The 17,191-nt window shown below is 34.8% G+C and overlaps 1 protein-coding gene across 4 annotated transcripts in view; it reads right to left on the bottom strand.

Annotated features, from left to right (window-relative positions):
* The window catches only part of LOC134529212 (haloacid dehalogenase-like hydrolase domain-containing 5), a 47,274-nt gene extending 32,429 nt beyond the window's left edge, over positions 1-14,845 (bottom strand). For all 4 annotated transcript variants that reach the window (XM_063363079.1, XM_063363080.1, XM_063363081.1 and 1 more), the window contains exon 1: positions 14,653-14,845. In XM_063363079.1, the coding sequence (XP_063219149.1) occupies positions 14,653-14,754 (102 nt within the window). In that variant the 5' untranslated portion in view covers positions 14,755-14,845. The remainder of the gene's footprint in view (positions 1-14,652) is intronic.
* Positions 14,846-17,191: the final 2,346 nt, after the last annotated feature.

Below are 17,191 nucleotides of genomic sequence, written 5' to 3'. Positions count from 1 at the left end.
ACTTTCATTTTAAGTATTATTGATTAGGATAGTACTTTTTGAATTAAAGCTAAGTAAAATTAGATTATTTGTTACAGTCATTTTTATTTTTTCTTGCAGCTGCCTAGTGTTTACACAAAATTACAATGTTACTTTTTAATTTGTAAAACTTAATTTTGCATGTTAAATAACAAATTCGTAAATCTCAACTGTGTGTGTTTTTTTTAAATATGGTTGTTCAAAGTAATGTTATTAAGTGATTACCTAATAAACATGCATTATCAATTAACAACATTAACATATCATTAACAATTTAGAAGCAACATTAATATTATGTTTAGGTTTTATTAGAAAATTATCCTAAAATGCAATTATTTCTGATTAATTTTTGAAAAATCTTTTTCCGAAGAGCCCGCATTACAGGCTCAGCCTAGCGGTTTACAGGTCTTAAACACAGCCCTGAGTGTATTCAGTGTAGGAATCATGATGTACTGTTTGCATCACTTTTTCTTCTTTTAAATCTGGCCCTACACTTACTTTAAGGCTAAGATCCTGAGTTTCTCCCAAGCGCGCAGAGAAAGAACACAACACACTTAATTCCAAAATCCTGATAGAGCACTAGCTGTATGGATGAGCGATGGATTGGTGTGGGGGGTGGTGGTGGTGGAGAAGTAGGAGGAAAGAAGACACTTTTCCCAGAATACCGTATCGCCCAGCAGGGTGTCATGTTCTTCAACGAGTCTGAAAGGGGGGATGGCTGCAAACTGTCTTCCTCTGAGAGGTTTTCGCTAAGTTTTCTCTGTCAATTCTCCCCAGACTTCTTCGACCGTTGGAGAATAAATATTAGTATTTTCCGTACGTTTCAGTTTTAAACCCCTAAGTAACAGTGTGCAACCCAGCAGAATTATAATAAATGTTAATTTTGTGCATACATATGTAAACAAATATAAAGAACACTTCACATATATGATAAACATATTGTATGTTTTACCACGGTGGGTTGGTGGCGAAACTCTTAGATTTGGTCTCTTCTGCAAGTTATGCAAGATCAAGTTTTTAGTTATTTATTATAACATATTCGACTAGTTTGGCATGCTTATACTAAATAAGCTAATCAACGAGATGACACAAGAACTCTCATTCACAGATGACCACTACAATCAGTGAGGTTAGCCAGTAATGCAGTTTTTCTTCCGGTAAAAAAATTAATGTTTTGTTATATACTGTATGATAAAGGTTTTGCACTTCTACAGGTTTTCTTGCTTTACACATTTTGTCAACAGCTATATGATTGAAAATCTAATTACGTGACTTTCTGTTGTAAAGCAGTATTTTATGATAGGCCTATATGACTAAAATTTATAGTTTTCTGTACAACAATATAAAAGGTGACCTTTTTATACAATCAGTTTATATTTGTAGCTGAATATATGTCCACAAAATATTGCAGCTTATTGCACTAATTTTAGTTGTTTGAATGAATTATGCATGTAAGTATGTAATGAGGATAGAGCTGAAGCATTTTTTTGGTTTGCTTTTGAGCCGACCTTCAGCTTGTGGCTTTCGATGGCCCCTTCTTTTTTATTTATCATGTATGATGTTTGAAATCATTATTATTAGTTGCTCAATGTCCTGGGCATTCATCAAAATTTGTTCTTTTAAAAATACGTGATTAAAATTTACAAAATAAGCTATCGTGTAGTAATTTATTATTGCTACATAAATACTGGCATAAGTATAATTTACGGCTGTCGCGTCTGATTAAATGGAGAGCGCCTTCATGCTATTCCTACGGGTGATGTCAACCATCACCGGTAGTTCTCCTTGTAGGTATTTATGTACTGCAGTTCGGACAGGCACGAAATAACATATGTTGTAATTAATAATTCTATAATTAAAATTTAAAACTGAAAGGGTCACAGACCTTTACCATGAACCGCCTTCGCTACCCAGTAAGAAGTGTCGAAATGAAAATATGTAGGGAGTAGGCTAATCGTCATAGGTAACAAAAGAATATTTCAGAGGTAGCTAGATAAAGTGATACGCGAATAGTAGTAATCCCCCCCCCCAACCCCCCAAACCGCTAAAACACAATCGACACATCACCACATGAAAAACACTGCTTTAAATTTGGACCTAAATTATTTAAGTAGAAAAAAGGTGTGCATAAATTACAACTACTGATGTTATATAAAGAAATCAAATGTCTAAGTACTTAACTGAACTTCAACCATAGTCTTAGTGATTAGGAGCGAGGAATACTAGTACAATAAATACAAGTCATTGACGTAGTTTTATAGTAATTTATACTCATGTTTTACAAATAAATTATGATCGCTGCATGCCAATTTACATTTTAAAATTGCATAATAAAGAAAAATTGAGAAACAGTAAAAATTAGGAAGCTTAATATATAATTACATGTCTTCGGACAAATGGAAATAGAACAACTAGAGTACAAGTTATTTATTTAAATAGCAATGTGTTAAATAAAAAATGTATGTAGAAAAATAATTACACATTCATTGCAAATTAATAAAAAATATTATTATTTTTCTTGGATATACAAGTATCATTATATTGCATTTTCGGCAACTGGTACACATAATTATGTTGTGGGACCTGTCAATTATACATTTTCACTTTTTAATTTAGAATACATAAGGGAATAAACGTATGAGGCACAGAACATAACAAATATTAAATGAATTACACTAAAATCTACCCTGTTTACATTGCATATAAACACCAATACAATACGTACTAATTTGAACAAACTATTTTGGAGGTAAACATAATTTTATTAAAATGACTTTGAAATTGAAGTAGGCTCTAATAGCATTACAACATGAGTAGTATAGTTTGGTTCCTCCGAGCCCAGGCTTCAGGCTGAGGATTGAGGATGGGGTCAATGACCAATTGCTCTGACTTCACGGCGGCCAAAAACACACATAAATTTTATGAACATAACTGACGTAATTTTGCACAAAACATTTCCAAACTAATACTGCAAAAAAAAAAGCATTGAGAAATCTCGGTCGATTTTGTTAATGATGAAAATTCGACCAATGGTGCAGAAATGGAGAAGGTTTATTTTTTTTTTAGTAGGACAATTGCTATAACCCCCGCATCCCTATGAAGAGTTATTATACCTAGTTAGATTCATACCAAAAACTTTTGTCAAAATAACTGCAGGGAATAATAAAAAGTGGTTAAAAGACAAAAAAAAATTTCTTTACTTCCTTAGCAGGCAGGCCATCAAATCAGTTAAAATTGTTTGTGAATTTTAGATGTTATCTAAAAAATGTTTATAAAGCGATTTTTGATAAGTCTAAACATTATTGCAAGGAGTTCAAATGATTGGAATTGAAATACAAACAAAAATTATAATATTCTTGCCATATAAAATACAATCTTATTTTCTGCAAACTTAATAAATATTATCTACAACTTTCGTCTGAAATAATACTTTATACAACCAACCAATACTGTAAGGAATTGAAACAAACAGTCGATAAAGAAGAGAACATTTCTTAACTACCTTACTAAATTTGAAATATGGCCAGATTCTTCCAGTCCATTCTTGCATCTCCTCCCTAACTTCCCCTCGCTTCCTTGCCTGGCCCCCCCCCCCTTTCTTCCTTTCCCCTTCCCATCCCTCCTTCCTCCTCCTCCTTCGACCTTCCATATTGTTCCGGCCTTCTAAACCTTCCTTACCATCCCTTCCCCCCCCCTCCTCTCTTCCCCTCGTCACACCCACTAGGTTACTAGTAAGTCAGAAGGCCACTTCACTTCTCTGTCGACTTGCAGCGGTCCTGGTTCCCATCACAGTCGCCCCTGTCTCTGGTAAGGCGTATTTGCAGGCGTGCTCGACCATGTCCATTTCTAATTCACCTATGTTTCTTCCACTCCAGGCGTTGGCACCTGCTGTCGGGCATTGTTGCTGTTCTTGGGCTTAATGTTCGCGTTTGCTGTCATGCCCACTTGTCTTTGCCCTGTTCGCCTTGCCGTTGAGCCCGCTTTGATTAATTAGTGATGCTTTTGAACCTTACTGTGCTTAAGACACTCTTTGGCTGCGTGATTGAGGCCTTCTGCCCTTTTGGTTTGCCATCTCGTTTTTCATCCGTGACTGTTACCACGCCGTACCAGATCCCCAGGGGCGACTCATTTTTAAAATGTTTTGTCGTTTTTTTTTTTGACGTGACAACGTCTAATAAATTGATGAACGCCGGCAGCACGCACGAAAAATTGTCCCGTAACGCACATTGTCCCACTACGGTGTATCCCATTACGCTCATTGTACGCTTGTGCCGCATCTCTCTTCCACTCAATTGGAACAACCATCAATTTGAATTTTCAATCATGTTTTTGTCATTTGAATTATTAATATTATGAAATTTAACGATCGTCCACCAATTTTCAGCACAATCGGTACGGTTATTTAAAAGTAATGTTGAATTTTCAAATACGTTTTTGTACGAACAATGGTGTTTTACAGTTACACATAATAATTCAAATTACACCCGGGATCTTTTGCACAATGTTTTAAAAAATATTGTAACACATTATAAATAAGTTTGATGTATTTGGGATATGTATTTGTTATAAAATCGTATTATAAAAACGAAATAATATTATTCCCCTACGGTGCTGCAATCTACGGTGACAGAAGCGAACCAAACGAATCGCGCTATCTATACGCTTCCGTGGCAACCAGGCACTCGTTAATACATATTTTCCTTTGTTTATCGCGAGGGGAGTTATTATTAATGAATTATAAATAAAATTTTGTGCCCGGGGCCACAATTGCATATCATTTTGAGCACTGGAAGACATAAAAACGTAAAATATTCTCGACGAATTTTAATCTCGGCCCTAGCGCACCACAAGCGTCTGGGTTGGAGATTAAAGCCGAAATTATTTCTTAAACTTACTAATACTTTTTTATTAACTGCAAGGGCATTTTTATTAAATTCTACGTTTAATTTCACGACGAACAAACTTCGTCGTTAAATGTGTAATTGCGAAAAAGCGTAAAACATTCTCGACGATCTTGAAGTTAAATAGCAAACATGTATAAAAGTTATAGTTAAAATAATCTCTTTGTTAAAGTAATAAACATATTTGAATTAATGAGCGCAAATAAAAGTAAATTTATCAATTAAATTGTAGATTTCATTTCACTCCTTCTTTGTATCCATACAAAATAGTGATAATTCAATAAAAATTTATTCAATTTTATTCATAAAAGTATGCAATCATTTCATCAGTGTTTTGTTATGATGTTGTCACATTAAACTATCATCTGTAAACCGACTTTACAGACATACAATTTTTTGCCTTTTATTCTTAGATGTTAAATTGTTAAGATTGAGAATCGGATATCCTTCGGTTGATATTGAGGTTACGAGCTGTGTAATATCTGTCTTGTATAAATGTTTGCGAGCTCTTATGTATATCAATATTACTCTCTTATAGGTTAACAGCAACCTTATATTTTTTATTTTATACTTTCATACCATTATAATTCTTGCAATGTGATGCCTTTGTTATTGTACTTGTGTACATCGCAAATATAACCCGATCCAACTCTTAGATCGTTAAGAACTATGTTCGACATCAGTTTTTGGATTTTCCCAAAATTCACTGAACGGAATCGTGGATTGTTTACTGTTTTGATTGGCATTTTCTGAAATAACGCTCGTATGATGAGTGTGCCATTTCAGAATTAATGTTTTTACATACCTACAGTACTTACATACTCATATTATATAGCGATTCGTTGCAATATTTTTGAATCAGGCTTTGTGCCTGCCATGTAATTACCATTGTCAATGTGTGATGTTCCTTACTGTTCATGAATAAAAAGACATGTTGTTTGCATCATACAAATGGATTTCTGCACTACTTATTTACTTGTTTTCTTTTTATAATTGTGTCTTGTGACGCTGGTTCAAATTCACAACCAAATCTGATACAATTTATCGTAAATCTTCTAAATAGTATCAAAAACATTTCTCTGAAACAAACTTTTGTACATTTGAGAATATTCGGTTTTTTTAAAGAATTGTGTTGAAGTCATCTACAAAGCTAATGAGATACTCATTTTTACTGATTCTTCCGCATCATTCACGTAAGTACTCATTTAATAGGACAGGACAATGCTTCCTTGGGCAACCGCGAGTTGTTTGGATATCATATTTGACAATATGGACCCAATCATTCACGCTGAGCTCAATGGGTACTATATGCTTCATGTCATTAAGATAATGCTATAATAATTTGTGTTTTTTTATACTATTCCCAGTTAAATTTAATTGTTTTTACTCAACATTACATTTTGATTAATTGTGTCAAATGCCTTAGATGATTTACAAAAAATTCCTAATGATTTATCATCAGTTGCCTTGTATAGGTATCTTTTTATAGAAAATCAGCAAAAGCTGTTTCAGTGCTTCTAGCTGTTGTAAATGTAATAGTATTTTATTATTTAGATACATATAATTTTAACACAGTGTTCAAATATTTTTGCCAAACTAGACGTAACTGCTATCAGAAGATAATTTTATATATTGAATTTATTACCTTTCTTATGCAGAGAAATAGTTATTGCAGTTTGGAGATATTATGGTAAGATTCCAGTAGTAAAAGATGAGTTTATTAGGTATAAGAAATAAAGGAATGTATATACTATTAGAAAACCAACCAATAATAAAAAAATTAATTATAAAAATTAAAAATTACTTTACTACACATAAATCACAGATTTAAAATTGCCAAAATTACAATAACATTCAAAATATTGCGTGACCTGATATTCACGGAGCAGAGCATAGAGCGAAAGAGGACGTGTGTTGCTGTCAAAAGTAAAATAAAGAAAAAAAACATTTATGCGGTTTTGAAACCAAATAATTAAAATGTGTTAGCAAACACTGCATGCTTGTAAGCGTACAACTGCTACATTGGTGTGGCACAGTTTTGCTAGTACATTTTTCAGATTCCTAACCACATAATTTGCCTAGTTTTCACAGATAGGTATCATTTCCGCTCTTATGTATAACATATTTTGAATGTACATTATATAATAGGTCACATTTGGTTCCAGCAATAGGACTATTAATATAAATACAATAAATTTTGCCATGCTAAAAAACTGATAGAGAATAAAATGTTAACAATTAAAATTCTACAGAGTACCGTCAAATCTGTGAAATATTAGGAAATAAATATATCATTTTCCAATATAGTTAGAAGGAATGGAAGAGTTTTCGTCAATTAGCTTCTTTCTATCTCCAAAATACGACTTACTGTCACCGACACCAGTTTTGTAGACGATAGTTTCAAAGCTACTTTATTCCCTCCAGATCTCCTCTGCGATAGTTGGGACATCTAGCGGGCAAACTCTAAACTCATCGAGGAAAATTGTGCCTGGCGTCTAGCAGCGTAATGCTGAACTCACACAACATTCGTTCATTTCTTGAGCTACACACGTCGGTTAAATAACAAGTTTTAAACTCAAGTAATTTAAATTCTGTACGGCATGAAAACATTTAAGCAACTTAAAATTGTTCAGGATACTTCATTTTATTTACATTGTGTGCAAAGCAAAAGCCTTGTACAGTATTTATAAATACCTAATATTTAGTTTGAAAATTATTTTAATTAAAAATTTATAAAAAATAATATATTTTTTAGAAATTTGTTTTTATCATATTTCAAAAATCCAAAGCTTTCTTAACAAAACTATGTCTGTTAAATTTGTTTACCTACAATGATATTCATGGGAGAAATAATTTCCCTGGTGGCTGCAAAACTATGAATCTTAGTCTTAATATGTTGTTCATTATTTTCTTGTTCCAAAATTTAAAGCTTTCTAAACGCAATTACATTTACTTTTATGTTGTAATTTTAATAATTGTTGAGATAACAATAAGGTAGTCATTGATGAAGAAGGCATATAAAAAAAGAAAATAAAAATCAGAAAATGCTTTTTATTACATGAAAATTGTGGTATGGTAAATACCTTTTTGGTAGTTTACATTTCAACAGTTGGTTAGGTTAGGTACTCACGTCCAGCATGGCTACACCCTCCCTTAATGCCCAAGTGTAGGATCGCCCACCAACACCCTCTTTCTCCACCACAAACTTTTAATCTAGTCACTCCGCCACCGCAAGAGGCCCATGTAGAGTCTGTGCCACGTACCACATAATATTTATTTGCTTGATTAATATAAAGGTTATATTTCTTTTAATTTCAAATCCAAAGTATATATGTTTTCAGGTGATTACAATAATGATGGAGCGCCACCGTACACAAACATTTCGGAACGCACCCTCATTTAAGCTGTTTAGTTTCTGAACTAAAATACTAAATGAGCAAAGGCATAATTAATATTAATACATGTTAAATAATTATAATTTAATTGAAAGGGTTTGAAAGGTTTGCTATGTTTCTACCATCAACACGTCATTTATCATGATCTAACGGTATTTCGGAGGTTTCCTGCGTCCATTACAGAATGTTTCCTGCGTCCATTACACAATGTTTCCTGCGTCCATTACACCTCGACCCACTGCCCAGTCCTCTCGACCACCACCCGGATTACGAAACAACCACCACACCTCCAGAATACCAACATTTGTAATTCCTCAGATGATATCATCCTTCGTATGTATTAATACTTTAAACCTTTTGTTTTTTCTCGCTAAGGCCTACTCCGGGTGGTAGACAGCTTCATATAATGATTTAAGTCCAGTAATGAAACTTTGATGCGATACAACCTATAACATTCTAGGCCAGGTCACATGGTGCCCTGATCTGCATGCAAGCCGATTAATTGCCATTGCTATTTTTAGTTAAATTATGTTTCTGATTATATGCATTATGTTTACCTCATGTAAATTAAAACCTTCCTACCATACACTAATGAGTACTCTGTCCACTCAACTACATATGTACCTGTCCATAGATTGAGGCATGTAGGATGCCTTAAGAGCCCAATGAAGACCATCAACCAGTATAATTAATAGTGTGCCCGCCTCTCAGAAAGGGCTAGTATTGTGTTTAAATAAAAACAGCTAGGGGAAACCGAGCCTAGCAGCCACATAGGTCACATCACAGCCCTATGGTATTATTGTTTTCAGCCAGGTCCACATGGTGGTGCCCAAGTAAATGACGAATATTCAACCTCATTACCAAGATGTACCTTTTACCTGACATCAGTATGCTACATTAAAAATACAGTAAAACCTGCATATAGTTGGTTAGGTTAGCTACATTAAAAATATTCTAAAACTATGTGAATGGTATGGATGAATAGTTACGTTAATAACACTTTAAACACGGAATTCCTAACCAAATGTCCCAAGATTTAAAGAAATTCAAATGAAGCTAACCTAACCAATGGTTTGCTAAAATTAAAGTATTTTAAATGAAGTTAACTTAACCATACGTTCAACCGATTTCACAAAATTTGTCATATATTCTTACAAAAGGCCTTTAACATAAAGTAAAAAATAAAGGGTGTCGTCTGTAAAGTCTGTTTACGGACGATAATTTTACGTGATAACGTCTTAAGAAAATATTGATGAAAAATTGCATACTTTTTAATTTTCAAATATTATTTACAGTTTTTGCAAATTTAATTTAAATTAACTTGTTTAAATATAATCACGAACAATTAGTTATATAAATAAACTAAAATCAAACCAATGTCAATAAATTGTTAATTTGAAATGACGAAATTGGAGAAATAAATCAAATTTTTTAAATTGCTGCTTTTAAAATGGCCACCTTAACCTGTTTGATATTATATAAGATTTTCTGGCATGGTGGTTGGCCGGTTCAACTTGTCATTGCCTCTCTATCGCTTGTCCCGCGCTCTCGCTTTCACACTCGGCTCAGGCGGAACGTGACGATGAGTCATGCTTTTTCGTGCGTGCAGCCGGCGTTCATCGATTTATAAGACATTATCACATCAAAAACTTTTGAATATACTTTTCAAACACTATAGACGTACCAGTATTTAACCTGAAAACAGTGTTTCTGAATTCCTACTGGTTTCTGAGAAATCACAGTTTATACATGACATTACAATGCGTGTGCATTTACGTGGCCGCAGCCATTTTTTTCTTTTACGTGTGGGTCTGTGTGTTTGTTTCGGGAAATTTAGTAAACAGAGCTATTGTTTTGATAGTCAAATGAGTTAATATGTCAACTATATTGCAATTATATAGGGTACATATTTTAATGTTTCTATTTTATGTTTGTTGTTTTTTAAATAACTAATTACATTACAGAATTTTTGTTTTCTGACATTTGCATTCTAAGTAGAATTTTGAGTCAAATAGTAGTAACAAATGATTCAAATTGGTGCAAAAAATTATGATCATGAGAATGTCAATTACGTTAAGTTAACTAGCCTACATAAAAAATACTTCAAAACATTTTGCACAGTTGACTGGGTTAAAATAGATACATGAAAAAAAAAGTAAAATATTTTACAGTATTTTTAATGGTTACCAATAAAAGATAAAGCTATCCTCACCTAAACAACCATCCACATTCTTTCAGAGTATTTTTGACGTGACGTCTAATAAATCAATGTACGCTGGCTGCACGCACAAAAAATTGTCCCACTACGGATGTCCCACTACGGATGTCCCACTACGTATGTGTCCTGTTTACGCATGTGTGGCATCTCTCTGATATGTTGCGGACGGTACAGAGAACTCAGCCGGGGTTCAAAGTTATTGTTGTGCACTGCACCACGGGAGTATATTCGCAAGGAAATGGCGTTCTTACAAGTACGTATTATTTTAATTACTAATGTAAATCAGTATATTTAAACAGTGTTGTATGAGTATTGTTTTAGCTGTGTAATTAAATATTTATTGCTGGTATGATACTTTTCACGCTTTAGTTTGACATTGGTAATTATTTGCAGGGTGTCTACCAGATATAGTAAATAAAATTCCCTGATTTTTCCAGGTTTTCCAGGTCTAAAACTGAATTTTTCCAGGTTTTCTTTAACACAATTACGACATTCCACGAAACTGAAAAAACTGCAGAACAATACATTGATGGGTTTCAAAGTATTTCAACTTACTTAAATTAGTAAAAATATTACCTTCTTCTAGACGTGGCCAAAGTGACTCGATGGCAAATAAAACATTCTGCTACAAATATTTCACAACTTACTTTTGCAAAAAAACATTAGTAAAAGGAAGCTCCCGTCAATTTCGCAGTGACTCAACTTTTGTGTCTATAGCACTTGCTTCAGAACAAGCCAAATCCAACACTCGAGCCTTCTTAAACTGCAATGCCTTGATCTCCTCTTCAACTCTTCTTTTTTCTGCCTTCTTCTTGCCTGTAAGCTTCCTTTTCTTTTTGTTTCGTTTGCAGGGCTTCCTTACGCCTACAACTAGCATTTCTTACATACTGTAACATGGAATTGATGATATCAACATGCTCTACACCTCCAGAACGTTGAACAAAGTCGTACACTTGTCTTTGTGCAATCAGTGTTTCTTCCTGCAAGTTTTCAGTCAGCAGATTTGAATTCACTGAAAATACTCTTTCCAATGATGCATTTCCATCATCATCCTCACAAACTTTAGAAGGCCTATTTTGGCAAATACTGTATGTGCCTTAAGAATGAGCATCCACAAGTGATCAAGGCGCCCATCTTCTCGAGAAAAAGACGAGAACAGTGCTTCAGAATCTTGCGAGGAACATACCAACTGATATGATCACTCAATGTTATCAGCTTCTTGTCCTGATAGCCACCTGTTTCGAAGACAACATTCTAAACTGTACTTCACACGCAGTTTCCTCACACCCGAATTTAAAGCCATAGACGGACATAAGCAGGAAATTCTTATTCATCACTCAAACAAATTTCATATTAAAATTAATAAAAATTTTACCATTACAATATTTAAATTTAAGTACCGAAAACTGCTAAAATAGCATTATTTTACACATTAAAATCAAAATTTTCCCGGGGGAGGGCCCCCGGACCCCCCGCTTTAATACGGGGTTGGGGGGGCCATGCTTCTTAACACCCCCCATACACAAATCCTGGCTACGCCACTGGCCCGAACACACCATATTTGATGCAGAATTTTCTATTTAGAAAAACAAATGGATGAAGGAAGACCCCAAGTCAAGAGCAGCCAATGCATTGGATGCATTTGCTACTTGTAATAAACATTTTTTTTTTTTTCCAAATGTGAAGAAGTTACTGCATGTTCTAGCGACACTTCCAGTATCAACTGCAACCCCAGAACGGACTTTTTCAACATTAAGGAGGTTGAAGACTTATTTGAGAAACTCTATGGGCGAGACGAAATTGACTGAACTAGCACTTCTTTCTGTTCACCGCAGTATACAGGTGAAAACAGAAGAAGTTGTCTCGAGGTTTCTGAAAATGCCCAGGCGCATTTCTGTATCAACTTGATTTGTATTTTGTTTCTGCAAATAATTGATCACATTTGCTGTCTTAAATATTTTTATTATCTGATTGAGCATATTTCTAAATAGTTCAGTAATTATTCTATACAATAATTGAAATTATTACGACTGTAATTTGTAATTCCTACTTAACATTAACATGTTATCTTTTGTGTGTATGTTTTAAATGTAAAAAAATTATTGATGTTTTATTTTTGTAAGCTATAATTGTAATTTAATGAGGTCATGTCAAATGTGTCCTAAAATATTTTAATTTAACGTATTTATTTTGCTCATTTGTAAAGTTAGAGCTTTTTTAAAGGAATTAACCTCAAGCTTAACTTTTTATGCATAAATATAACATTCTAGTAAAAAACACACTTTCGTTGTTGTCAATACTTTTATTATATCTGTATTAGTTGGCTAATTCTCTGTTTACTCGTTCAGGTGCTGAACATAGTCATGTCAGTGTGTATGAAGGATATGCTGCACTGCACTGTAAAGTCTGTAAGAAACCATATTTCAATACATGCTTTATATATTTAAGAGAACTAAAAAAAATGAAATCAGGGTTGAGAGCAAGGAAAAGTGGTAAGCTAAAACGATACATAAATTGCGTATTGTAAATGAAACCAAATTTGAAAATAACTCTTCATATACCTAAAACAGTTTTCGTACGATAAAAAATAACCTTTTGTTCTTGAGTTAATTGACTGTATTATTTATCATAATAATTGTGACCAGTTCAGATAAAATACTATTACATAATCAGGAACTACAAATATGCAGGTGAGTTTTCATTTAACAAATTATGGGAAGCCCCAAACCCCCCCCCCCCGAAAAGAATTTCTGGGTACGCCCATGTCATGAGTTATTATTTGATCAACTAAATCACACACTGTATTATAGTTATGAGCCCACGAGCGTGTAAATATTTCGAGTTCAACAGAGAATATGCTAGTTAAAAGAAATTCAAACAAATATCGTGCGTGGAATATTATTAATCTATAACATCTGAAACAATTGTTTCCAATATGGCCTCGTGGCTGTGCGGTTAGCAACGCTGACTACCAATTGATAGGTTCACGGATCAAATCCCAGCGGCTAGAATTTTTTTTTTGTACTTGTAAAACTAAATACGGCGCGCACAACACTTCAAAAGTAATAAATATATTTGAATTAATGAATGCAAATAAAAGTAAATTTGTTAGTTAAATTGTAGATTTCATTTCACTCCTTCTTTGTATCCATACAAAATAGTGATAATTCAATAAAAATGATTCAATTTTATTCATAAAAGTATGCAGAGGTAGATTTTATCATACAAAATATAGAAAAATTTTGAAAAAATTTCTTCCTCAAAGAATATAATATTTTTAATGCCTAAATGGTTTGGTTGCAAAAACCTATTACAGCTGTCTCAGGCCGAATATATTTCTTTTTCTTCTGGATCAATCATTTCATCAATGTTTTGTTATGACGTCACGTTACACTATCGTCCGTAAACCGACTTTACAGACAACTAATTTTTTTTAATGTAGCTATACTAACCCAACCAACCATTCACATTTGATTTTTGATTTATATGTTACGCCTGCAATTGGGCTTTCACACAGTGGCAAGGATTCCTCCTCTTCCCCCTCTCTTTTTGGTCTTCTCCTCAGATCCCATGCATCTATACCCCATAGCATTCCTTCATCCAGCCCATTCTACTCCCTCACCATTTTGAAGTTCTTTTCTTTTATGTTAACCTAATGAATTTTTCTCCAAATCATATTTACACACTGACCCACATGGTGAAAGCAAAAAATTGCTGCGACCTCTTCAATGCACTGGTACATATTGTACTAAAAACTATTAACAGTGATTTCTCAGAAAACAGTATGAATAGAGAAATGCTGTCTTCAGGGTTAATACAGAAACGTCTCTAGTGTTAAAAAAAATAATTTTCGGATTTCTATTTATACTTTACGTAAACGCCCCTCTGTAAGAATATTACTGGCATGTACCTCCCATTAGCATTTCACACATTAAAATTCTTTGCATTTAATTTATGGTGATTTGTACTTGTGTGGTTGTGTTCTATCACACCTTAACGTATATACGAGTTTTAAATCATCCTGTGTACGTAAACAATTTATATAGTCAAATCCATTGATTAAATTAAAAATTCAATAACAACAAATGACACGTGTAAACAGGGATAATAAAATACAAACCTGACTACTAGAGTCAATAAAAGCTTCACATAACAGTCTATGATTTCTAAAATTTGATAATTTGTGTTTCATTGCATATCTTGAGAGAATCCGACAAGCCATTATTGAAGGTTAGGATTAGATTTAGGATAATGTCAACAAGGTTATTTAAGGTCAACGATTCTAAAAATTGAGACTACCATTCATTGTTGCCCTCAAGACCTGACTAAAAAACATAGGTTCAAAAGAAGGTACACGTGTTAAACGAACACACTACAAAAAAAATCTATAAAATTTGCCACCAAAAAAACTCAAGTTGTTTAGTCATTGTTTTAAAAAGGGACCTATAATAAATGTTTTCTCTGGATATTAAATTAAAAAATCTGTTTTTTATTGTTAATTAACATTATTAGGGGTCAATATATAAATCGAAAGAAGCCATCTTGTTACAATAATATGGAGCTAAAAAAAATATCAACATTCAATATAATAATTTGCATTTGTTTAATCATAGAATGCACGGCAAGATTTTCTTTGAAAATATTTAAAAATTTTATAATAAGCGTATTATTACAGATTGAAAATATTTATTATATACGACAATGTACTGCCCTAAGCGGTATTAAAGCACTGGGCATCAGATGATTACAGTTGGAGCTGTTGGTGATTTGGAGCTGTTGGAGCTTTGGAGCTTTGGAGCATTTGGAGCTATAAAGTCCTGAAAGAAAATTTAATGGTGTACAAATCTATTTAATGTCGTGATTCAATACTATTCCGAAGATATAAAAAAACTAAAATACTGGCGGTGTGACGATTGCTGGGCGAAGTGGAACTGCTAACTGGACGTCATCCGGCCCTTGGAACCTGTCCGGTCCTTGGACCCTGTCTGTGAACAGATCCGAAACACACATGTTTAGACCTGGTTCACAGACAGTTGGCAAAATAGGCAACAAATGCCTTCTAACCACGATGATGGTCGGGGAATAAAGGTTGTCAAAACTCACCATACAGGGAGATGGCTTCCAGGATCAGCCCGGGTGCGGAGCTCGCGAACCCGTGGTTTTCGCGGACGTTCCCATGATTTAAAAAAATTAATTATAACAAACAAAACATGAATCTCCTACGAGGTACACGGACTGACTAAATGCTAATCACTAAAGTTGTGTGAATCATATATCTTGCCTAGCTGATTACATCTTTAAAAAAAAAACTGAGTGATGTCTTGATGCCGGAGATACGGTGTGGTCAGTCCGAAGTCGCGGTGCGCAGTAAATTTGGGGCGGCAGCGACTCGTAATTAAAAGGCGAAGTCAATCAAAAGAAAGGGGGAGGCTTCAGCTTCTGGACCGAAAGGTTCCAAAGAATACCAAGGGTCTTGTCAAGAAATACTGACTTCGATATCTCAAAGTTGGTGGTACTGGCCGGTGTCAGCGTGACCTACTGAGGTGTGTCTGAACCAAGTGGAGGTCGACTGACACGAGGCGACTGCTAAAGCATTGTGCTTATGGATGGGACTAGGCCCGCACTCTAGTGGCCTGGGAAGGAACTATGGGGTACTGGTTGCCGTGGGAGATGCCAGGGGGCAGGCGTTTAGCGGGCGTTCAAACACCCAGGGGAAATAATTTGCAACACTGCCGCTAGGGGGCATAAGCATGTGCTTTCCAAGACTATTGTCGAGACCTTGAGGCAGGCCGACCCTGGCCGGGGTTAGTAGCCAGTCAGTGCTCTGGGCATTGTTCCCAGGAAAACTTGGAGACAGGGAGGTGGTGGAAACGACGATGACAGTGGGAACGAGGCTCTACTGAGCCCGGAGGCTTGACTGGACGTTGGTGAAAATGACTCGAAATCATGTCATGGAATGCTCACGTCAGACGAGGTCTTAGAAACAGCCTGCCATGATAGCTTGCAGGACATAGCAGTTCTTGTCACGGCTTGGAGGCGAATTTCAGGCGACGTACGTGCACAAAGGCGGGGATAAAACGATCGCCAATGCTGGGTCATTAAATGGTTGGCAAAATTATATGCTGGGAAGGATTGGGGAGACCAGTCTGACAAAGATACATTGGAGTGTACAGGAGGAGGAACATGTTTAAGTTCTTGCAGCAAGAAAATAAAATTACTGACAGAAATTTTCAAAAATTCAAATTTAAATTTGTGCCAAAAATACTAATTGGCGGCATACTAGGTATACTTCCATGCACAAAGGCTTCCACCAATTCGTTTCTTGCATATTGTATAAAGTATATGCAACATCTGTGCTGGTGTGTTCGTTTGCAAATGCTGCACTTCACTGAATTTTCTTTGAGGCTGATCTTTCCCTGTTGTGTCCGTAGCAGGTTGACATTTCTTTTTCGTGATGCACGCAAGCTTAATATTCCCCCAGTTCTTCCAAAATCGGCGGACTGTCCTGACATGGTTGCACTTATCTGCCAAGTGGTTTCCATTGCATCACCAAAATTGCTGGGTAATAATAGCATATGTGTCCAGTTTGGTGGCTAAATTCTCCATTTACATTCTCATTATTCCTGTGCATAATTTGTTACCGTCACAGCTTCATCCTG

The sequence above is a fragment of the Bacillus rossius genome, chromosome 2 (assembly GCF_032445375.1).
Source record: "Bacillus rossius redtenbacheri isolate Brsri chromosome 2, Brsri_v3, whole genome shotgun sequence".
Lineage (NCBI taxonomy): Eukaryota > Metazoa > Arthropoda > Insecta > Phasmatodea > Bacillidae > Bacillus > Bacillus rossius.
This window is presented reverse-complemented; position numbering and strand designations above follow the sequence as displayed.